At 55.8% G+C, this 25,568-nt stretch overlaps 1 protein-coding gene across 1 annotated transcript; it reads right to left on the minus strand.

The window, feature by feature from the left end:
- Positions 1 to 800: 800 nt before the first annotated feature.
- On the minus strand, positions 801 to 24,784 carry LOC116937015 (uncharacterized). Its single transcript, XM_076058446.1, has 5 exons — positions 24,680 to 24,784; positions 22,946 to 23,127; positions 18,796 to 18,921; positions 17,575 to 17,713; positions 801 to 5,163 (listed from the first exon to the last, which is right to left on the minus strand). The coding sequence occupies exons 1-5, from the start codon at positions 24,726 to 24,728 to the stop codon at positions 4,994 to 4,996; spliced, it is 666 nt and encodes a 221-aa protein (XP_075914561.1). The 5' UTR covers positions 24,729 to 24,784; the 3' UTR covers positions 801 to 4,993.
- Between the last annotated feature and the right edge of the window lie 784 nt (positions 24,785 to 25,568).

The raw sequence follows: 25,568 nt of genomic DNA on the forward strand, positions 1-25,568 counted from the left end.
ATGAGAGGGTGGTGGTGGTGATGAGAAGGGTGGTGGTGATGATGAGAGGGTGGTGGTGGTGATGGTTGTGATGGTGGTGATGATGGTTGTGGTGGTGGTGATGATGGGGTGGTGGTGATGGTTGTGGTGGTGGTTGTGGTGATGGTTGTGGTGGTGGTGATGGTTGTGGTGGTGGTGATGATGGGGTGGTGGTGATGGTTGTGGTGGTGGTGATGGTTGTGGTGGTGGTGATGATGGGGTGGTGGTGATGGTTGTGGTGGTGGTGATGGTTGTGGTGGTGGTGATGGTTGTGGTGGTGGTGGTGGTGGTGGTGATGGTTGTGGTGGTGATGGTGGTGGTGATGAGAAGGGTGGTGGTGATGATGAGAGGGTGGTGGTGGTGATGGTTGTGATATTGGTGATGATGGTTGTAGGGGGCACAGGTGGTGCATCAGCCACTCGTCTCAGTCATCTCAGTCAGTCGACCCGTGGCACCTGGGTCTGCCCCGTGACCTCCTGCCAGCGGGCGTTCGACACTTCACGTGGCCTCAACGTGCACATGGCCTGGCACAAGCGTCGTGGTGACGTCACCGCTACTTAGTGGTGAATGGCGGTTGTTGTTGATGATGAGAGGGTGGTGGCAGTGGTGGTGGTGAAGATGAGAGGGTGGTGGTGGTGATGAGAGGGTGGTGGTGGTGATGATAGGGTGGTGGTGGTGGTGATGATGATGATGAGAGGGTGATCGTGGTGATGGTGGTGGTGATGAGAGAGGCGTGGAGTTCGAGACTCCTGGACCTAAGTGGATCGTCACCAAACCACAGCTCGATCGAAAACAAATCCTTTATTCAACGTCAGTCGAAACCCCCCCCACACGCCGTGCAGCCTCCGGACAGACAGCCTGCCCGGCCGCCTTTGTCTCTCTCCCGTAGCCCGTGCCAGACTAGGTCCGTCTCCGCTTGGTGAGTCTGTGGGTCTCTGTGTGGTGAGTCTATGGGTCTCCGCGTGGTGAGTCTGTGGGTATCTCTGTGTGGTGAGTCTGTGGGTCTCTGTGTGGTGAGTCTGTGGGTCTCTGTGTGGTGAGTCTGTGGGTCTCTGTGTGGTGAGTCTATGGGCCTCTGTTTGGTGAGTCTGTGGGCCTCTGTGTGTGGTAAGTCTGTGGGTCTCTGTGTGGTGAGTCTGTGGGTGTCTGTGTGGTAAGTCTGTGGGTCTCTGCGTGGTGAGTCTGTGGGTCTCTGTGTGGTGAGTCTGTGGGTCTCTGTGTGGTGAGTCTGTGGGTCTCTGTGTGGTGAGGCTGTGGGTCTCTGTGTGGTGAGTCTGTGGGTCTCTGTGTGGTGAGTCTGTGTGTCTCTGTGTGGTGAGTCTGTGGGTCTCTGTGTGGTGAGTCTGTGGGTCTCTGTGTGGTGAGTCTGTGGGTCTCTGTGTGGTGAGTCTGTGGGTTTCTGTGTGGTGAGTCTGTGGGTCTCTGTTTGGTGAGTCTGTGGGTCTCTGTGTGGTGAGTCTGTGGGTCTCTGTGTGGTGAGTCTGGGTGTCTGCTTGGTGAGTCTGTGGGTCTCTGTGTGGTGAGTCTGTGTGTGTCTGTGTGGTGAGTCTGTGGGTCTCTGTGTGGTGAGTCTGTTGGTGAGTCTGTGGGTCTCTGTGTGGTGAGTCTGTGGGTCTCTGTGTGGTGAGTCTGTGGATGAGTCTGTGGGTGTCTGTGTGGTGAGTCTGTAGGTCTCTGCGTGGTGAGTCTGTGGGTGAGTCTGTGGGTGTCTGCGTGGTGAGTCTGTGGGTCTCTGTGTGGTGAGTCTGTGGGTGAGTCTGTGGGTCTCTGTGTGGTGAGTCTGTGGGTCTCTGTGTGGTGAGTCTGTGGGTCTCTGTGTGGTGAGTCTGTGGGTCTCTGTGTGGTGAGTCTGTGGGTGTCTGCGTGGTGAGTCTGTGGGTCTCTGTGTGGTGAGTCTGTGGGTCTCTGTGTGGTGAGTCTGTGGGTCTCTGTGTGGTGAGTCTGTGGGTCTCTGTGTGATGAGTCTGTGGGTCTCTGTGTGGTGAGTCTGTGGGTCTCTGTGTGGTGAGTCTGTGGGTCTCTGTGTGGTGAGTCTGTGGGTCTCTGCGTGATGAGTCTGTGGGTCTCTGTGAGTGAGTCTGTGGGTCTCTGTGTGGTGAGTCTGTGGGTCTCTGTGAGTGAGTCTGTGGGTCTCTGTGAGTGAGTCTGTGGGTCTCTGTGTGGTGAGTCTGTGGGTCTTTCTGTGGTGAGTCTGTGGGTGTCTGTGTGGTGAGTCTGTGGGTCTCTGCGTGGTGAGTCTGTGGGTATCTCTGTGTGGTGAGTCTGTGGGTGAGTCTGTGGATCTATGTGTGGTGAGTCTGTGGGTGTCTGTGTGGTGAGTCTGTGGGTCTCTTGTGTAGTGAGTCTGTGGGTGAGTCTGGGTCTATGTGGGGTGAGTCTGTGGGTGTCTGTGTGGTGAGTCTGTGGGTCTCTGAGTGGTGAGTCTGTGGGTCTCTATGTGAGTCTGTGGGTCTCTGTGTGCTGAATCTGTGGGTCTCTGTGTGGTGAGTCTGTGGGTCTCTGAGTGGTGAGTCTGTGGGTCTCTATGTGAGTCTGTGGGTCTCTGTGTGGTGAATCTGTGGGTCTCTGTGTGGTGAGTCTGTGGGTGAGTCTGTGGGTCTCTGTGGGGTGAGTCTGTGGGTCTCTGTGTGGTGAGTCTGTGGATCTATGTGTGGTGAGTCTGTGGGTCTCTGTTTGGTGAGTCTGTGGGTGAGTCTGTGGGTCTCTGTGTGGTGAGTCTGTGGATCTATGTGTGGTGAGTCTGTGGGTCTCTGTTTGGTGAATCTGTGGGTGAGTCTGTGGGTCTCTGTGTGGTGAGTCTGTGGGTCTCTGTGCGGTGAGTCTGTGGGTCTCTGTGTGGTGAGTCTGTGGGTGTCTGCGTGGTGAGTCTGTGGGTCTCTGTGCGGTGACTCTGTGGGTCTCTGTGTGGTGAGTCTGTGGGTGTCTGCGTGGTGAGTCTGTGGGTCTCTGTGTGGTGAGTCTGTGGGTCTCTGTGTGGTGAGTCTGTGGGTCTCTGTGTCGTGAGTCTGTGGGTCTCTGTGTGGTGAGTCTGTGGGTCTCTGTGTGGTGACTCTGTGGGTCTCTGTGTGGTGAGTCTGTGGGTCTCTGTGTGGTGAGTCTGTGGGTGTCTGTGTGGTGAGTCTGTGGGTCTCTGTGTGAGTGAGTCTGTGGGTCTCTGTGTGAGTGAGTCTGTGGCTCTCTGTGTGGTGAGTCTGTGGGTCTTTCTGTGGTGAGTCTGTGGGTGTCTGTGTGGTGAGTCTGTGGGTATCTGTGTGGTGAGTCTGTGGGTGAGTCTGTGGATCTATGTGTGGTGAGTCTGTGGGTGTCTGTGTGGTGAGTCTGTGGGTCTCTTGTGTAGTGAGTCTGTGGGTGAGTCTGGGTCTATGTGGGGTGAGTCTGTGGGTGTCTGTGTGGTGAGTCTGTGGGTCTCTGAGTGGTGAGTCTGTGGGTCTCTATGTGAGTCTGTGGGTCTCTGTGTGCTGAATCTGTGGGTCTCTGTGTGGTGAGTCTGTGGGTCTCTGAGTGGTGAGTCTGTGGGTCTCTATGTGAGTCTGTGGGTCTCTGTGTGGTGAATCTGTGGGTCTCTGTGTGGTGAGTCTGTGGGTGAGTCTGTGGGTCTCTGTGGGGTGAGTCTGTGGGTCTCTGTGTGGTGAGTCTGTGGATCTATGTGTGGTGAGTCTGTGGGTCTCTGTTTGGTGAGTCTGTGGGTGAGTCTGTGGGTCTCTGTGTGGTGAGTCTGTGGGTCTCTGTGTGGTGAGTCTGTGGGTCTCTGTGGTTGGGTCTGTGGGTCTCTGTGTGGTGAGTCTGTGGGTCTCTGTGTGGTGAGTCTGTGGGTCTCTGTGTGGTGAGTCTGTGGGTGTCTGTGTGGTGAGTCTGTGGGTCTCTGTGTGGTGAATCTGTGGGTGTCTGTGTGGTGAGTCTGTGGGTCTCTGTATGGTGAATCTGTGGGTGTCTGTGTGGTGAGTCTGTGGGTCTCTGTGTGAGTGAGTCTGTGGGTCTCTGTGTGTGTGAGTCTGTGGGTGTCTGTGTGGTGAGTCTGTGGGTCTCTGTGTGGTGAGTCTGTGGGTCTCTGTGTGGTGAGTCTGTGGGTCTCTGTGTGGTTAGCCTGTGGGTCTTTGTGTGGTGAGTCTGTGGGTCTCTGCGTGGTGAGTCTGTGGGTCTCTGTGTGGTGAGTCTGTGGGTCTCTGTGGGTCTCTGTGTGGTGAGTCTGTGGGTCTCTGTGTGGTGAGTCTGTGGGTGTCTGTGTGGTGAGTCTGTGGGTCTCTGTGTGGTGAGTCTGTGGGTCTCTGTGTGGTTAGTCTGTGGGTGTCTGTGTGGTGAGTCTGTGGGTCTCTGTGTGGTGAGTCTGTGGGTCTCTGAGTGGTGAGTCTGTGGGTCTCTATGTGAGTCTGTGGGTCTCTGTGTGGTGAATCTGTGGGTCTCTGTGTGGTGAGTCTGTGGGTCTCTGAGTGGTGAGTCTGTGGGTCTCTATGTGAGTCTGTGGGTCTCTGTGTGGTGAATCTGTGGGTCTCTGTGTGGTGAGTCTGTGGGTGAGTCTGTGGGTCTCTGAGTGGTGAGTCTGTGGGTCTCTATGTGAGTCTGTGGGTCTCTGTGTGGTGAATCTGTGGGTCGCTGTGTGGTGAATCTGTGGGTCTCTGTGTGGTGAGTCTGTGGGTCTCTGAGTGGTGAGTCTGTGGGTCTCTATGTGAGTCTGTGGGTCTCTGTGTGGTGAATCTGTGGGTCTCTGTGTGGTGAGTCTGTGGGTCTCTGAGTGGTGAGTCTGTGGGTCTCTATGTGAGTCTGTGGGTCTCTGTGTGGTGAATCTGTGGGTCTCTGTGTGGTGAGTCTGTGGATCTATGTGTGGTGAGTCTGTGGGTCTCTGTTTGGTGAGTCTGTGGGTCTCTGTGTGGTGAGTCTGTGGATCTCTGTGTGGTGAGTCTGTGGGTCTCTGTGTGGTGAGTCTGTGGGTCTCTGTGTGGTGAGTCTGTGGGTCTCTGTGTGGTGGTGGTTGTGGTGGTTATTGTGGGAGAGCTGTGTCCTCTGTGCGTTTCCCGTTTCCGCTTATCTGTTCTATCATTTCCAGTGCTTGGCCCAGCTGCTGCTGGACCTTGCCAGGGCCCAGGGAAGGCCCACACTGCTCCGAAATGCTAGTCAGGATAAGCAGGGCTTCTGCTTGGAAAATCTCAGCTGTGGAGGAGGGGGAGGAGGGACACACACGGGTTGAGCACCATCAACATCATCGCCACTTCCACATCATCAACATCATCGCCACCTCCACATCATCAACATCATCGCCACCTCCACATCATCAACATCATCAACATCATCGCCACTTCCACATCATCAACATCATCAACATCATCGCCACCTCCACATCATCAACATCATCAACATCATCGCCACCGTCAACATCATCAACATCATCGCCACTTCCACATCATCGTCACCACCAACATCATCAACATCATCAACATCATCAACATCATCAACATCATCAACATCATCGCCACCTCCACATCATCAACATCATCAACATCATCGCCACCTCCACATCATCAACATCATCAACATCATCAACATCATCGCCACTTCCACATCATCAACATCATCGCCACCTCCACATCATCAACATCATCAACATCATCGCCACCTCCACATCATCAACATCATCAACATCATCGCCACCTCCACATCATCAACATCATCAACATCATCAACATCATCGCCACCGTCAACATCATCAACATCATCGCCACTTCCACATCATCGTCACCACCAACATCATCAACATCATCAACATCATCAACATCATCGCCACCATCAACATCATCAACATCATCGCCACCATCAACATCATCGCCACCATCAACATCATCAACATCATCAACATCATCGCCACCACCAACATCATCGCCACCATCAAGATCATCAACATCATCAACATCATCGCCACCACCAACATCATCACCACCATCAACATCATCAACATCATCAACATCATCAACATCATCGCCACCTTCAACATCATCAACATCATCAACATCATCGCCACCGTCAACATCATCGCCACCTCCACATCATCAACATCATCGCCACCATCAACATCATCGCCACCATCAACATCATCAACATCATTGTCACCGTCAACATCATCAACATCATCGTCACCGTCAACATCATCAACATCATCGTCACCGTCAACATCATCAACATCATCGCCACCATCAACATCATCAACATCATCGCCACCATCAACATCATCACCACCATCAACATCATCGCCACCTTCAACATCATCAACATCATCAACATCATCGCCACCACCAACATCATCGCCACCATCAACATCATCAACATCATCGCCACCATCAACATCATCAACATCATCGCCACCATCAACATCATCGCCACCATCAACATCATCGCCACTTCCACATCATCAACATCATCAACATCATCACCACCATCAACATCATCGCCACCATCACCACCATCAACATCATCGCCACCATCAACATCATCGCCACCATCAACATCATCGCCACCATCAACATCATCGCCACCATCAACATCATCGCCACCTCCAACATCATCAACATCATCGCCACTTCCACATCATCAACATCATCGCCACCTCCACATCATCAACATCATCAACATCATCAACATCATCGCCACCTCCACATCATCAACATCATCAACATCATCGCCACCTCCACATCATCAACATCATCAACATCATCAACATCATCGCCACCGTCAACATCATCAACATCATCGCCACTTCCACATCATCGTCACCACCAACATCATCAACATCATCAACATCATCAACATCATCGCCACCATCAACATCATCGCCACCATCAACATCATCGCCACCATCAACATCATCGCCACCATCAACATCATCGCCACCACCAACATCATCGCCACCATCAAGATCATCAACATCATCAACATCATCGCCACCACCAACATCATCACCACCATCAACATCATCAACATCATCAACATCATCGCCACCTTCAACATCATCAACATCATCGCCACCGTCAACATCATCGCCACCTCCACATCATCAACATCATCGCCACCATCAACATCATCGCCACCATCAACATCATCAACATCATTGTCACCGTCAACATCATCAACATCATCGTCACCGTCAACATCATCAACATCATCGTCACCGTCAACATCATCAACATCATCGCCACCATCAACATCATCAACATCATCGCCACCATCAACATCATCACCACCATCAACATCATCGCCACCTTCAACATCATCAACATCATCAACATCATCGCCACCACCAACATCATCGCCACCATCAACATCATCAACATCATCGCCACCATCAACATCATCAACATCATCGCCACCATCAACATCATCGCCACCATCAACATCATCGCCACTTCCACATCATCAACATCATCAACATCATCACCACCATCAACATCATCGCCACCATCACCACCATCAACATCATCGCCACCATCAACATCATCGCCACCATCAACATCATCGCCACCATCAACATCATCGCCACCATCAACATCATCGCCACCATCAACATCATCGCCACCATCAACATCATCGCCACCATCAACATCATCAACATCATCGCCACCATCAACATCATCAACATCATCGCCACTTCCACATCATCAACATCATCAACATCATCAACATCATCGCCACCGTCAACATCATCGCCACCATCAACATCATCAACATCATCGCCACCTTCCACATCATCAACATCATCGTCACCATCAACATCATCGCCACCTCCACATCATCAACATCATCGCCACCATCAACATCATCGCCACCATCAACATCATCAACATCATTGTCACCGTCAACATCATCAACATCATCGTCACCGTCAACATCATCAACATCATCGTCACCGTCAACATCATCAACATCATCGCCACCATCAACATCATCAACATCATCGCCACCATCAACATCATCAACATCATCGCCACCATCAACATCATCACCACCATCAACATCATCGCCACCTTCAACATCATCAACATCATCGCCACCACCAACATCATCGCCACCATCAACATCATCAACATCATCGCCACCATCAACATCATCAACATCATCGCCACCATCAACATCATCGCCACCATCAACATCATCGCCACTTCCACATCATCAACATCATCAACATCATCAACATCATCGCCACCATCAACATCATCGCCACCATCACCACCATCAACATCATCGCCACCATCAACATCATCGCCACCATCAACATCATCGCCACCATCAACATCATCGCCACCATCAACATCATCGCCACCATCAACATCATCGCCACCATCAACATCATCGCCACCATCAACATCATCGCCACCATCAACATCATCAACATCATCGCCACCATCAACATCATCAACATCATCGCCACCATCAACATCATCGCCACCATCAACATCATCGCCACCATCAACATCATCGCCACCATCAACATCATCAACATCATCGCCACCATCAACACCATCAACATCATCGCCACCATCAACATCATCGCCACCATCAACATCATCGCCACCATCAACATCATCGCCACCGTCAACATCATCGCCACCTCCAACATCATCGCCACCGTCAACATCATCGCCACCTCCAACATCATCGCCACCTCCAACATCATCGCCACCATCAACATCATCGCCACCTCCAACATCATCGCCACCATCAACATCATCGCCACCTCCAACATCATCGCCACCTCCAACATCATCGCTACCGTCAACATCATCGCCACCACCATCAACATCATCGCCACCATCAACATCATCGCCACCATCAACATCATCGCCACCTCCAACATCATCAACATCATCGCCACTTCCACATCATCGCCACCATCAACATCATCAACATCGCCACCTCCACATCATCGCCACCATCAACATCATCACCACCTCCAACATCATCGCCACCGTCAACATCATCGCCACCATCAACATCATCGCCACCGTCAACATCATCGCCACCATCAACATCATCGCCACTTCAACATCATCGCCACCATCAACAACATCGCCACCATCAACATCATCGCCACTATCAACATCATCGCCACCATCAACATCATCGCCACCATCAACATCATCGCCACCATCAACATCATCGCCACCATCAACATCATCGCCACCATCAACATCATCACCACCATCAACATCATCGCCACCATCAACATCATCGCCACCATCAACATCATCGCCACCATCAACATCATCGCCACCATCAACATCATCGCCACCATCAACATCATCAACATCATCGCCACCATCAACATCATCAACATCATCGCCACCATCAACATCATCGCCACCATCAACATCATCGCCACCATCAACATCATCGCCACCATCAACATCATCAACATCATCGCCACCATCAACATCATCAACATCATCGCCACCATCAACATCATCGCCACCATCAACATCATCGCCACCATCAACATCATCGCCACCGTCAACATCATCGCCACCTCCAACATCATCGCCACCGTCAACATCATCGCCACCTCCAACATCATCGCCACCTCCAACATCATCGCCACCATCAACATCATCGCCACCTCCAACATCATCGCCACCATCAACATCATCGCCACCTCCAACATCATCGCCACCTCCAACATCATCGCTACCGTCAACATCATCGCCACCACCATCAACATCATCGCCACCATCAACATCATCGCCACCTCCAACATCATCAACATCATCGCCACTTCCACATCATCGCCACCATCAACATCATCAACATCATCGCCACCTCCACATCATCGCCACCATCAACATCATCACCACCTCCAACATCATCGCCACCATCAACATCATCGCCACCATCAACATCATCGCCACTATCAACATCATCGCCACCATCAACATCATCGCCACCATCAACATCATCGCCACCATCAACATCATCGCCACCATCAACATCATCACCACCATCAACATCATCGCCACCATCAACATCATCGCCACCATCAACATCATCGCCACCATCAACATCATCGCCACCATCAACATCATCGCCACCACCAACATCATCGCCACCATCAACATCATCGCCACCATCAACATCATCACCACCATCAACATCATCACCACCATCAACATCATCGCCACCACCAACATCATCTCCACCATGAACATCATCGCCACCATCAACATCATCGCCACCATCAACATCATCGCCACCATCAACATCATCGCCACCACCATCAACATCATCAACATCATCAACATCATCAACATCACCGCCACCATCAACATCATCGCCATCGTCAACATCATCGCCACCATCAACATCATCGCCACCATCAACATCATCACCACCATCAACATCATCGCCATCGTCAACATCATCGCCACCTCCAACATCATCGCCACCATCAACATCATCGCCATCGTCAACATCATCGCCACCTCCAACATCATCGCCACCATCAACATCATCGCCACCTCCAACATCATCGCCACCATCAACATCATCGCCACCATCAACATCATCGCCATCGTCAACATCATCGCCACCTCCAACATCATCGCCACCATCAACATCATCGCCACCATCAACATCATCACCACCATCAACATCATCGCCACCATCAACATCATCAACATCATCAACATCATCGCCACCATCAACATCATCGCCATCGTCAACATCATCGCCACCATCAACATCATCGCCACCTCCAACATCATCGCCACCATCAACATCATCACCACCATCAACATCATCGCCATCGTCAACATCATCGCCACCTCCAACATCATCGCCACCATCAACATCATCACCACCATCAACATCATCGCCACCGTCAACATCATCGCCATCGTCAACATCATCGCCACCTCCAACATCATCGCCACCATCAACATCATCGCCACCTCCAACATCATCGCCACCATCAACATCATCGCCACCATCAACATCATCGCCATCGTCAACATCATCGCCACCTCCAACATCATCGCCACCATCAACATCATCGCCACCATCAACATCATCGCCACATCCAACATCATCGCCACCATCAACATCATCGCCACCATCAACATCATCGCCACCTTCAACATCATCGCCATCATCAACATCATCGCCACCATCAACATCATCGCACCATCAACATCATCACCACCATCAACATCATCGCTACCGTAAACATCATCGCCACCACCAACATCATCGCCACCTCCAACATCATCGCCACCATCAACAACATCGCCACCGTCAACATCATTGTCACCGTCAACATCATCACCACCATCAACATCATCGCCACCTCCAACATCATCGCCACCATCAACATCATCGCCACCATCAACATCATCGCTACCGTAAACATCATCGCCACCATCAACATCATCGCCACCATCAACATCATCGCCACCATCAACATCATCGCTACCGTAAACATCATCGCCACCATCAACATCATCGCCACCATCAACATCATCGCCACCATCAACATCATCGCCACCATCAACATCATCGCCACCTCCAACATCATCGCCACCATCAACATCATCGCCACCTCCAACATCATCGCCACCATCAACATCATCGCCACCATCAACATCATCGCCACCTCCACATCATCGTCACCATCAACATCATCGCCACCTCCAACATCATCGCCACCATCAACATCATCAACATCATCGCCACCATCAACATCATCGCCACCATCAACATCATCGCCACCTCCACATCATCGTCACCATCAACATCATCGCCACTTCCACATCATCGCCACCATCAACATCATCAACATCATCGCCACCATCAACATCATCGCTACCGTAAACATCATCGCCACCATCAACATCATCGCCACCATCAACATCATCGCCACCTCCAACATCATCGCCACCATCAACATCATCGCCACCATCAACATCATCGCCACCATCATCATCATCGCCACCTCCACATCATTGCCACCATCAACATCATCGCCACCATCAACATCATCGCCACCTCCAACATCATCGCCACCATCAACATCATCGCCACCATCAACATCATCGCCACCATCATCATCATCGCCACCTCCACATCATTGCCACCATCAACATCATCGCCACCATCAACATCATCGCCACCATCAACATCATCGCCACCTCCAACATCATCGCCACCATCAACATCATCGCCACCATCAACATCATCGCCACCATCATCATCATCGCCACCTCCACATCATTGCCACCATCAACATCATCGCCACCATCAACATCATCGCCACCTCCAACATCATCGCCACCATCAACATCATCGTCACCGTCAACATCATCGCCACCATCAACATCATCGCCACCATCAACATCATCGCCACCATCAACATCATCGCCACTTCCACATCATCGCTACCATCAACATCATCGCCACCTCCAACATCATCGCCACCATCAACATCATCGCCACCATCAACATCATCGCCACCATCAACATCATCGCCACCATCAACATCATCGCCACCTCCAACATCATCGCCACCATCAACATCATCGCCACCATCAACATCATCGCCACCATCAACATCATCGCCACCAGCAACATCATCGCCACCTCCAACATCATCGCCACCATCAACATCATCGCCACCTCCAACATCATCGCCACCATCAACATCATCGCCACCATCAACATCATCGCCACCATCAACATCATCGCCACCAGCAACATCATCGCCACCTCCAACATCATCACCACCATCAACATCATCGCCACCATCAACATCATCGCCACCTCCAACATCATCGCCACCATCAACATCATCGCCACCATCAACATCATCGCCACCAGCAACATCATCGCCACCTCCAACATCATCGCCACCATCAACATCATCGCCACCTCCAACATCATCGCCACCATCAACATCATCGCCACCTCCACATCATCGTCACCGTCAACATCATCGTCACCATCAACATCATCGCCACCATCAACATCATCGCCACCATCAACATCATCGCCACCTCCACATCATCGCCACCATCAACATCATCGCCACCGTCAACATCATCGCCACCATCAACATCATCGCCACCTCCACATCATCGCCACCTCCAACATCATCGCCACCATCAACATCATCGCCACCATCAACATCATCGCCACCATCAACGTCATCGCCACCTCCACATCATCGCCACCATCAACATCATCGCCACCATCAACATCATCGCCACCTCCACATCATCGCCACCATCAACATCATCGCCACCATCAACATCATCTCCACCAGCAACATCATCTCCACCAGCAACATCATCGCCACCGTCAACATCATCGCCACCGTCAACATCATCGCCACCTCCAACATCATCGCCACCATCAACATCATCGCCACCTCCAACATCATCGCCACCATCAACATCATCGCCACCTCCAACATCATCGCCACCATCAACATCATCGCCACCAGCAACATCATCGCCACCATCAACATCATCGTCACCACCAACATCATCGCCACCATCAACATCATCGCCACCAGCAACATCATCGCCACCTCCAACATCATCACCACCATCAACATCATCGCCACCATCAACATCATCGCCACCTCCAACATCATCGCCACCATCAACATCATCGCCACCATCAACATCATCGCCACCAGCAACATCATCGCCACCTCCAACATCATCGCCACCATCAACATCATCGCCACCTCCAACATCATCGCCACCATCAACATCATCGCCACCTCCACATCATCGTCACCGTCAACATCATCGTCACCATCAACATCATCGCCACCATCAACATCATCGCCACCATCAACATCATCGCCACCTCCACATCATCGCCACCATCAACATCATCGCCACCGTCAACATCATCGCCACCATCAACATCATCGCCACCTCCACATCATCGCCACCTCCAACATCATCGCCACCATCAACATCATCGCCACCATCAACATCATCGCCACCATCAACGTCATCGCCACCTCCACATCATCGCCACCATCAACATCATCGCCACCATCAACATCATCGCCACCTCCACATCATCGCCACCATCAACATCATCGCCACCATCAACATCATCTCCACCAGCAACATCATCTCCACCAGCAACATCATCGCCACCGTCAACATCATCGCCACCGTCAACATCATCGCCACCTCCAACATCATCGCCACCATCAACATCATCGCCACCTCCAACATCATCGCCACCATCAACATCATCGCCACCTCCAACATCATCGCCACCATCAACATCATCGCCACCAGCAACATCATCGCCACCATCAACATCATCGTCACCACCAACATCATCGCCACCATCAACATCATCGCCACCACCAACATCATCGCCACCTCCAACATCATCGCCACCTCCAACATCATCGCCACCATCAACATCATCGCCACCATCAACATCATCGCCACCATCAACATCATCGCCACCTCCAACATCATCGCCACCTCCAACATCATCGCCACCTCCAACATCATCGCCACCTCCAACATCATCGCCACCTCCAACATCATCGCCACCTCCAACATCATCGCCACCTCCAACATCATCGCCACCTCCAACATCATCGCCACCTCCAACATCATCACCACCATCAACATCATCGCCACCTCCAACATCATCGCCACCTCCAACATCATCGCCACCATCAACATCATCGCCACCATCAACATCATCACCACCTCCAACATCATCACCACCATCAACATCATCACCACCTCCAACATCATCGCCACCTCCAACATCATCGCCACCTCCAACATCATCGCCACCTCCAACATCATCGCCACCTCCAACATCATCGCCACCTCCAACATCATCGCCACCTCCAACATCATCGCCACCTCCAACATCATCGCCACCTCCAACATCATCGCCACCTCCAACATCATCGCCACCTCCAACATCATCGCCACCTCCAACATCATCGCCACCTCCAACATCATCGCCACCTCCAACATCATCGCCACCTCCAACATCATCGCCACCTCCAACATCATCGCCACCTCCAACATCATCGCCACCTCCAACATCATCGCCACCGTCAACATCATCGCCACCGTCAACATCATCGCCACCGTCAACATCATCGCCACCATCAACATCATCGCCACCATCAACATCATCGCCACCATCAACATCATCGCCACCATCAACATCATCGCCATCAACATCATCGCCACCTCCACAGCATCGCCACCTCCAACATCATCGCCACCATCAACATCATCTCCACCATCAACATCATCTCCACCATCAACATCATCGTCACCATCAACATCATCGCCACCGTCAACATCATCGCCACCGTCAACATCATCGCCACCGTCAACATCATCGCCACCGTCAACATCATCGCCACCACCAACATCATCGCCACCTCCAACATCATCGCCACCATCAACATCATCGCCACCATCAACATCATCGACACCTCCAACATCATCGCCATCATCACCACCATCAACATCATCGCCACCACCATCAACATCATCGCCACCACCATCAACATCATCGCCACCTCCACATCATCGTCACCTCCAACATCATCGCCACCATCAACATCATCGCTACCGTAAACATCATCGCTACCAACATCATCGCCACTTCCACATCATCACCACCATCAACATCATCGTCACCTCCAACATCATCGCCACCATCAACATCATCGCCACCTCCAACATCATCGCTACCATCAACATCATCGCCACCTCCAACATCATCGCCACCTCCAACATCATCGCTACCATCAACATCATCGCCACCATCAACATCATCGCCACCTCCAACATCATCGCCACCATCAACATCATCGCCACCTCCAACATCATCGCTACCACCAACATCATCGCCACCTCCAACATCATCGCTACCATCAACATCATCGCCACCTCCACATCGCCACCATCAACATCATCACCACCATCAACATCATCGCCACCTCCAACATCATCGCCACCTCCAACATCATCGCCACCATCAACCTCATCGCCACCATCAACATCATCGCCACCACCAACATCATCGCCACCATCAACATCATCGCCACCATCAACATCATCGCCACCATCAACATCATCGCCACTTCCACATCATCGTCACCATCAACATCATCGCCACCGTCAACATCATCGCCACCATCAACATCATCGCCACCTCCACATCATCGCTACCATCAACATCATCGCTACCATCAACATCATCGCCACCTCCACATCATCGCCACCATCAACATCATCGCTACCATCAACATCATCGCCACCTCCACATCATCGCCACCTCCAACATCATCGCCACCTCCAACATCATCGTCAACATCATCGCCACCATCAACATCATCGCCACCATCAACATCATCGCCACCATCAACATCATCACCACCTCCAACATCATCGCCACCATCAACATCATCGCCACCATCAACATCATCGCCACCATCAACATCATCGCCACCATCAACATCATCGCCACCATCAACATCATCGCCACCATCAACATCATCGCCACCATCAACATCATCGCCACCATCAACATCATCGCCACCATCAACATCATCGCCACCATCAACATCATCGCCACCTCCAACATCATCGCCACCATCAACATCATCGCCACCATCAACATCATCGCCACCATCAACATCATCGCCACCATCAACATCATCGCCACCATCAACATCATCGCCACCTCCACATCATCGCCACCATCAACATCATCGCCACCAGCAACATCATCGCCACCATCAACATCATCTCCACCACCAACATCATCACCACCACCAACATCATCACCACCATCAACATCATCGCCACCACCAACATCATCGCCACCATCAACATCATCTCCACCACCAACATCATCTCCACCACCAACATCATCTCCACCACCAACATCATCACCACCTCCAACATCATCGCCACCTCCAACATCATCGCTACCACCAACATCATCGCCACCTCCAACATCATCGCCACCTCCAACATCATCTCCACCTCCAACATCATCGCCACCATCAACGTCATCGCCACCTCCAACATCATCGCCACCACCAACATCATCGCCACCATCAACATCATCGCCACCATCAACATCATCGTCACCATCAACATCATCGTCACCATCAACATCATCGCCACCTCCAACATCATCGCCACCATCAACATCATCGCCACCATCAACATCATCGCCACCTCCAACATCATCGCCACCATCAACATCATCGCCACCACCAACATCATCGTCACCATCAACATCATCTCCACCATCAACAACATCGCCACCGTCAACATCATCGCCACCATCCACATCATCGCTACCAACATCATCGCCACTTCCACATCATCACCACCATCAACATCATCACCACCTCCAACATCATCGCCACCTCCACATCATCGCCACCATCAACATCATCGCCACCTCCACATCATCGCCACCATCAACATCATCACCACCTCCAACATCATCGCCACCTCCAACATCATCGCCACCGCCGCCATCGTCACGACCGCGTACCATCAAGCTCGGCCTCCGCGTCGTCTGCCTCCCGAGGCATGCTGGGATATCTCCCAGCATGCACCTGTGCCGTAGGTGCCCTCCTCTGTGCGTGGCGTCGTGTCAGCTCACAGAGGTGGCTGTGGAGAATCCGAACCACCTGGGGGGCAGCACCCACCGCCATCACCGCCATCACCACCGTCACCGTCATCATCACCACCACCATCACCGCCACCACCACCATCATCACCATCATCATCACTGTCACCACCGCCATCACCGCCATCATCGCCATCACCACCACCATCACCACCACCATCATCACCGTCACCACCACCACCGCCTTCACCACTATCATCGCCAACACCACCATCATCACCACCACCGCCACCACCATCACCACCACCATCACCGCCATCATCACCACCACCATCACCGCCATCATCACCACCGCCTTCACCACCATCATCACCACCACCAACACCGCCATCATCACCAACACCGCCATCATCACCACCACCGTCACCACCGCCATCATCACCACCACCGTCACCACCGCCATCATCACCACCACCGTCACCACCACCATCACCATCACCACCACCATCACCGCCACCACCATCGCCGCCACCACCACCACCACCACCATCGTCACCACCATCATCACCGCCACCACCACCATCACCACCACCATCACCACCATCACCGCCACCATCACCACCACCACCACCATCATCACCACCGCCACCACCATCATCACCGCCACCACCAACACCATCACCACCAACACCACCACCATCACCACCATCACCACCACCATCACCACCGCCATCACCACCGCCACCATCACCGTCACCACCATCACCATCACCACCATCACCATCACCACCATCACCACCACCATCACCACCACCACCACCACCATCACCACCACCACCACCATCATCACCACCGCCACCACCATCATCACCGCCACCACCAACACCATCACCACCAACACCACCACCATCACCACCATCACCACCACCATCACCACCGCCATCACCACCGCCACCATCACCGTCACCACCATCACCATCACCACCATCACCATCACCACCATCACCACCACCATCACCACCACCACCACCACCATCACCACCACCACCACCACCGCCGCCACCACCACCATCACCACCACCATCACCACCACCACCATCACCACCACCACCGTCACCGCCACCACCACCACCACCACCCCACCTGTGCTGAGACGGCGAGGCCCGTCACCGAGTCCCCACGAGTGAATGACAGCCGTGACAACTCCCACAGCGGGCGAGCCAACTCCACTCCGTCGGGACGGCCGCTCCGCTCGCATGCCAGGTACACCTTGCGACGACGACAACAACAATAACGACATCAACAACGACATCAACAACGACATCAACGACATCAACAACGACATCAACAACATCAACAACAACAACGACATCAACAACGACAACAACAACGACATCAACAACGACAACAACAACAACGACAACAACAACAACGACATCAACAACGACAACAACAACAACGACATCAACAACGACAACAACAACAACGACAACAACAACAACGACATCAACAACAACAACAACGACAACAACGACAACAACAACAACGACATCAACAACGACAACAACGACAACAACAACAACGACAACAACGACATCAACAACAACAACATCCACACGCAATCATCCACGCGCACACGATTTTTTTTCAGATTTTTGATGCTGGCCGTAAAAAAGGTCCCCACACGGCCACCGTGAACCGCACCCACCCACACAGCCACACGGTCACCGTGAACCCCACCCACCCACACGGTCACCGTGAACCCCACCCACCCACACGGCCACCGTGAACCCCACCCACCCACACGGCCACCGTGAACCCCACCCACACAGCCACACGGTCACCGTGAACCCCACCCACCCACACAGCCACACGGTCACCGTGAACCCCACCCACCCACACGGCCACCGTGAACCCCACCCACCCACACGGCCACCGTGAACCCCACCCACCCACACGGCCACCGTGAACCCCACCCACCCACACAGCCACCATGAACCCCACCCACACAGCCACACGGTCACCGTGAACCCCACCCACCCACACGGCCACCGTGAACCCCACCCACCCACACGGTCACCGTGAACCCCACCCACCCACACGGCCATCGTGAACCCCACCCACCCACACGGTCACCGTGAACCCCACCCACCCACACGGCCACCGTGAACCCCACCCACCCACACAGCCACACGGTCACCGTGAACCCCACCCACCCACACAGACACCGTGAACCCCACCCACCCACACGGCCACCGTGAACCCCACCCACCCACACGGCCACCATGAACCCCACCCACCCACCCACACGGCCACCGTGAACCCCACCCACCCACCCACACGGTCACCGTGAACCCCACCCACCCACACGGTCATCGTGAACCCCACCCACCCACCCACACGGCCACCGTGAACCCCACCCACCCACACGGCCACCGTGAACCCCACCCACCCACCCACACGGTCATCGTGAACCCCACCCACCCACACGGCCACCGTGAACCACACCCACCCACACGGACACCGTGAACCCCACCCACCCACACGGCCACCGTGAACCACACCCACCCACACGGACATCGTGAACCCCACCCACACAGCCACACGGTCACCGTGAACCCCACCCACCCACACGGCCACCGTGAACCCCACCCACCCACACGGCCACCGTGAACCCCACCCACCCACACGGCCACCGTGAACCCCACCCACCCACACAGCCACCATGAACCCCACCCACACAGCCACACGGTCACCGTGAACCCCACCCACCCACACAGCCACACGGTCACCGTGAACCCCACCCACCCACACGGCCACCGTGAACCCCACCCACCCACACGGCCACCGTGAACCCCACCCACCCACACGGCCACCGTGAACCCCACCCACACAGCCACACGGTCACCGTGAACCCCACCCACCCACACGGCCACCGTGAACCCCACCCACCCACACGGTCACCGTGAACCCCACCCACCCACACGGCCACCGTGAACCCCACCCACCCACACGGTCACCGTGAACCCCACCCACCCACACGGCCATCGTGAACCCCACCCACCCACACGGTCACCGTGAACCCCACCCACCCACACGGCCACCGTGAACCCCACCCACCCACACAGCCACACGGTCACCGTGAACCCCACCCACCCACACAGACACCGTGAACCCCACCCACCCACACGGCCACCGTGAACCCCACCCACCCACACGGCCACCGTGAACCCCACCCACCCACACGGTCACCGTGAACCCCACCCACCCACACGGTCATCGTGAACCCCACCCACCCACCCACACGGCCACCGTGAACCCCACCCACCCACACGGCCACCGTGAACCCCACCCACCCACCCACACGGTCATCGTGAACCCCACCCACCCACACGGCCACCGTGAACCACACCCACCCACACGGACACCGTGAACCACACCCACCCACACGGACACCGTGAACCCCACCCACCCACACGGCCACAGTGAACCCCACCCACCCACACGGTCACCATGAACCCCACCCACCCACACGGCCACAGTGAACCCCACCCACCCACACGGACACATGGAACCCCACCCACCCACACCGTGAACCCCACCCACCCACACCGTGAACCCCACCCACCCACACGGTCACCGTGAACCCCACCCACCCACACGGTCACCGTGAACCCCACCCACCCACACGGTCACCGTGAACCCCACCCACCCACACCGTGAACCCCACCCACCCACCCACCCACACCGTGAACCCCACCCACCCACCCACCCACACCGTGAACCCCACCCACCCACACCGTGGACCCCACCCACCCACACCGTGGACCCCACCCACCCACACCGTGGACCCCACCCACCCACACCATGAACCCCACCCACCCACACCATGGACCCCACCCACCCACAGGGCCACCGTGAACCCCACCCACCCACACCATGAACCCCACCCACCCACACGGTCACCGTGAACCCCACCCACCCACACGCACACCGTGAACCCCACCCACCCACACAGCCACACGGTCACCGTGAACCCCACCCACCCACACGGTCACCGTGAACCCCACCCACCCACACGGCCACCGTGAACCCCACCCACCCACACGGCCACCGTGAACCCCACCCACACGGACACAGTGAACCCCACCCACCCACACCGTGAACCCCACCCACACCATGAACCCCACCCACCCACACCGTGAACCCCACCCACCCACCCACCCACACCGTGAACCCCACCCACACCGTGAACCCCACCCACCCACACCGTGAACCCCACCCATCCACCCACACCGTGAACCCCACCCACCCACCCACACCGTGAACCCCACCCACACCGTGAACCCCACCCACCCACCCACACCGTGAACCCCACCCACCCACACCATGAACCCCACCCACCCACAGGGCCACCGTGAACCCCACCCACCCACACCGTGGACCCCACCCACCCACACCATGGACCCCACCCACCCACCCACACCGTGGACCCCACCCACCCACCCACACCGTGGACCCCACCCACCCACCCACACCGTGGACCCCACCCACCCACACCATGGACCCCACCCACCCACACCGTGGACCCCACCCACCCACCCACACCGTGGACCCCACCCACCCACCCACCCACACCGTGGACCCCACCCACCCACCCACACCGTGGACCCCACCCACCCACCCACACCGTGGACCCCACCCACCCACCCACACCGTGAACCCCACCCACCCACCCACACCATGGACCCCACCCACCCACCCACACCATGGACCCCACCCACCCACACCATGGACCCCACCCACCCACCCACCCCATGGACCCCACCCACCCACCCACACCATGGACCCCACCCACCCACACCATGGACCCCACCCACACCGTGAGCCCCACCCACCCACACCATGGACCCCACCCACCCACCCACACCGTGGACCCCACCCACCCACCCACACCGTGGACCCCACCCACCCACACCATGGACCCCACCCACCCACCCACACCATGGACCCCACCCACCCACCCACACCATGGACCCCACCCACCCACCCACACCATGGACCCCACCCACCCACACCATGGACCCCACCCACACCGTGAGCCCCACCCACCCACACCATGGACCCCACCCACAGGGCCACCGTGAACCCCACCCACCCACCCCATGAACCCCACCCACACCATGAACCCCACCCACCCACCCACACCATGAACCCCACCCACCCACCCACACCATGAACCCCACCCACCCACCCACACCATGAACCCCACCCACCCACACCGTGGACCCACGTGCTCGGCCAGGTGGGCCCTTGCTGCCTCTGCGTCCCCCTGGGCCCTCCGGAGCCTCGCGAGGCCCATTTGGAGGTCGGCCGCGACGGTGAGGAGGCTGCCGCCGCCGCCGCCGCCGCCGCACAGCGCCACCCACTCGGCGCGGGCCGTGTAGCCCTCCGCCTGGGAAAGTAGTCCCAGCTCTGGGCAGGGCAGAGAGAGAGAGACTGGTGGTGGTGGTGGTGGGGAGATGGTGGTGGTGGTGGTGGGGAGGTGGTGGGGAGATGGTGGTGGTGGGGGGGGATGGTGGGGAGGTGGTGGTGGTGGTGGTGTGGGGAGAGATGGTGGTGGTGGTGGTGTGGGGAGGTGGTGGTGGTGGTGGTGGTGGTGTGGGGAGGTGGTGGTGGTGGTGGTGGTGGTGTGGGGAGGTGGTGGTGGTGGTGGTGGTGGTGTGGGGAGGTGGTGGTGGTGGTGGTGGTGGTGTGGGGAGGTGGTGGTGGTGGTGGTGTGGGGAGGTGGTGGTGGTGGTGGTGTGGGGAGGTGGTGGTGGTGGTGTGGGGAGGTGGTGGTGGTGTGGGGAGGTGGGGGGGGATGGTGGGGAGATGGTGGTGGTGGGGGGGGGAGATGGAGGTGGTGGTGGTGGTGGTGTGGGGAGGTGGTGGTGGTGTGGGGAGGTGGTGGTGGTGTGGGGAGGTGGTGGTGGTGGGGGGAGGTGGTGGTGGTGGGGGGGGATGGTGGGGAGATGTTGGTGGTGGTGGTGGTGTGGGGAGGTGGAGAGAGGTGGTGGTGGTGGGGGGGGGGACATGTTGGTGGTGGTTGTGGTGGTGGGGGGGGGGAGATGTTGGTGGTGGTGGGGGGGGAGATGTTGGTGGTGGTGGGGGGGGGAGATGGAGGTGGTGGTGGTGGTGGGCGGGGAGATGGTGGTGGTGGTGGTGGTGAAGGACGCTGCTACTGGGCAGTTGGAGGCAGTCGCCCTCCAACAACAACGGAGGGCGGAGGAGCGACGCTCACAACAGCGAGCGGAGCGCCGGGTGGCTAAAGCACAGCAGGTTGGCACAGTAGGGGGCACAGGTGGTGCATCAGCCAGTCATCTCAGTCAGTCGACCCATGGCACCTGCTGGGTCTGTCACGTGACCTCTTCCTCCTGCACCTAGCCTGGCACAGCAGTCAACCCGTATCACCTGCTGGGTCTGCCCCGTGACCTCCTCCTGCACCTAGCCTGGCACGGCAATCAACCCACGGCACCTGCTGGGTCTGTCACGTGACCTCCTCCTGCACCTAGCCTGGCACAGCAGTCAACCCACGGCACCTGCTGGGTCTGTCACGTGACCTCCTCCTGCACCTAGCCTGGCACGGCAGTCAACCCACGGCACCTGCTGGGTCTGTCACGTGACCTCCCCGCCGCTGGCAGCGGAGCCTTCGACACTTCAAGTGCACCTAGCCTGGCACGGGCGCCGTGGCGACGTCACCGTCATTTATGAAAGGCCCCATTGTTGAAATGCATTGACGATGACGACGATGATGATCCTGCTGATGATGCCACTGATGATGATGATGATGCTACTGCTGATGATAATGCTGATGATGATTATGACACCGCTGACGATCATGATCATGATAATGATGCTGATGCCGCTGCTGATCATCATGATGCTTCTGATGATGATGCTGCTGCTACTGCTGATGATGCTGCTGATGATCACGATGCTGATGATGGCTACTGCTGATGATCGTGACGATGATGATGACGCTCACCGATGCTGCTGTCGGCGAGCAACAGAAACGCAGAGGCCATTTCAGCCATTCCCCTGGCCCCTCCCACTCCGGCACTTGCCCCGCCCACTCCTCCGTCGGGCCCGCCCACTCCTCCGCCGGCGGCCCCGCCCACTCCTCCGCCGGCGGCCCCGCCCACTCCTCCGCCGGCGGCCCCGCCCACACCGCCGCCGGCGGCCCCGCCCACACCGCCGCCGGGCCCGCCCACTCCTCCGCCGCCGGCCCCGCCCACACCGCCGCCGGGCCCGCCCACTCCTCCGCCGGCTCCGCCCTCTGCCCCGGCCATGCCCCTGGCTGCCCTCAGGGCGAGAAGGGCAGCGGCTAGGGCCAAGTCGGCCCTGCCCCTGAGCAGCCACGCGCGGCAGCTGCTGCGGCCGCAGGCGAAGAGGAGGGCCTGAGGGAGGGAGGGAGGGGGAGAATCTCACCTAGGGGCACCCCCACTGGCAGCTGCCCCTGTGCATGAGTCTGTGTGTGTCTGTGTGTGGTGTGTCTGTGTGTGGTGAGTCTGTGAGTCTCTGTGTGTGTCTGTGTGTGGTGAGTCTGTGAGTCTCTGTGTGTGTCTGTGTGTGGTGAGTCTGTGAGTCTCTGTGTGTGGTGAGTCTGTGGGTCTCTGTGTGTGTCTGTGTGTGGTGAGTCTGTGGGTCTCTGTGTGGTGAGTCTGTGGGTCTCTGTGTGGTGAGTCTGTGGGTCTCTGTGTGGTGAGTCTGTGGGTCTCTGTGTGTGGTGAGTCTGTGTGTGTCTGTGTGTGATGAGTCTGTGGGTCTCTGTGTGGTGAGTCTGTGGGTCTCTGCGTGGTGAGTCTGTGGGTCTCTGTGTGTGGTGGGTCTGTGGGTCTCTGTGTGGTGGGTCTGTGTGTGTCTGTGTGGTGAGT

Source organism: Petromyzon marinus, assembly GCF_048934315.1.
Source record: "Petromyzon marinus isolate PM22_M1 ecotype Great Lakes invasive population chromosome 75 unlocalized genomic scaffold, UKy_Petmar_22M1.pri1.0 chr75_unloc.1, whole genome shotgun sequence".
NCBI lineage: Eukaryota > Metazoa > Chordata > Hyperoartia > Petromyzontiformes > Petromyzontidae > Petromyzon > Petromyzon marinus.

Coding starts and splice junctions, on each gene's coding strand:
- LOC116937015 (XM_076058446.1), bottom strand. CDS start 24,728: ATGGCTGAAATGGCCTCTGCGTTTCTGTTGCTCGCCGACAGCAGCATC. Junction 18,922..22,945: donor GGGCCCACCTGGCCGAGCAC/GTGGGTCCACGG, acceptor CGTCGTCGCAAG/GTGTACCTGGCATGCGAGCG. Junction 5,164..17,574: donor CGCGGAGGCCGAGCTTGATG/GTACGCGGTCGT, acceptor CCTCCTCCACAG/CTGAGATTTTCCAAGCAGAA.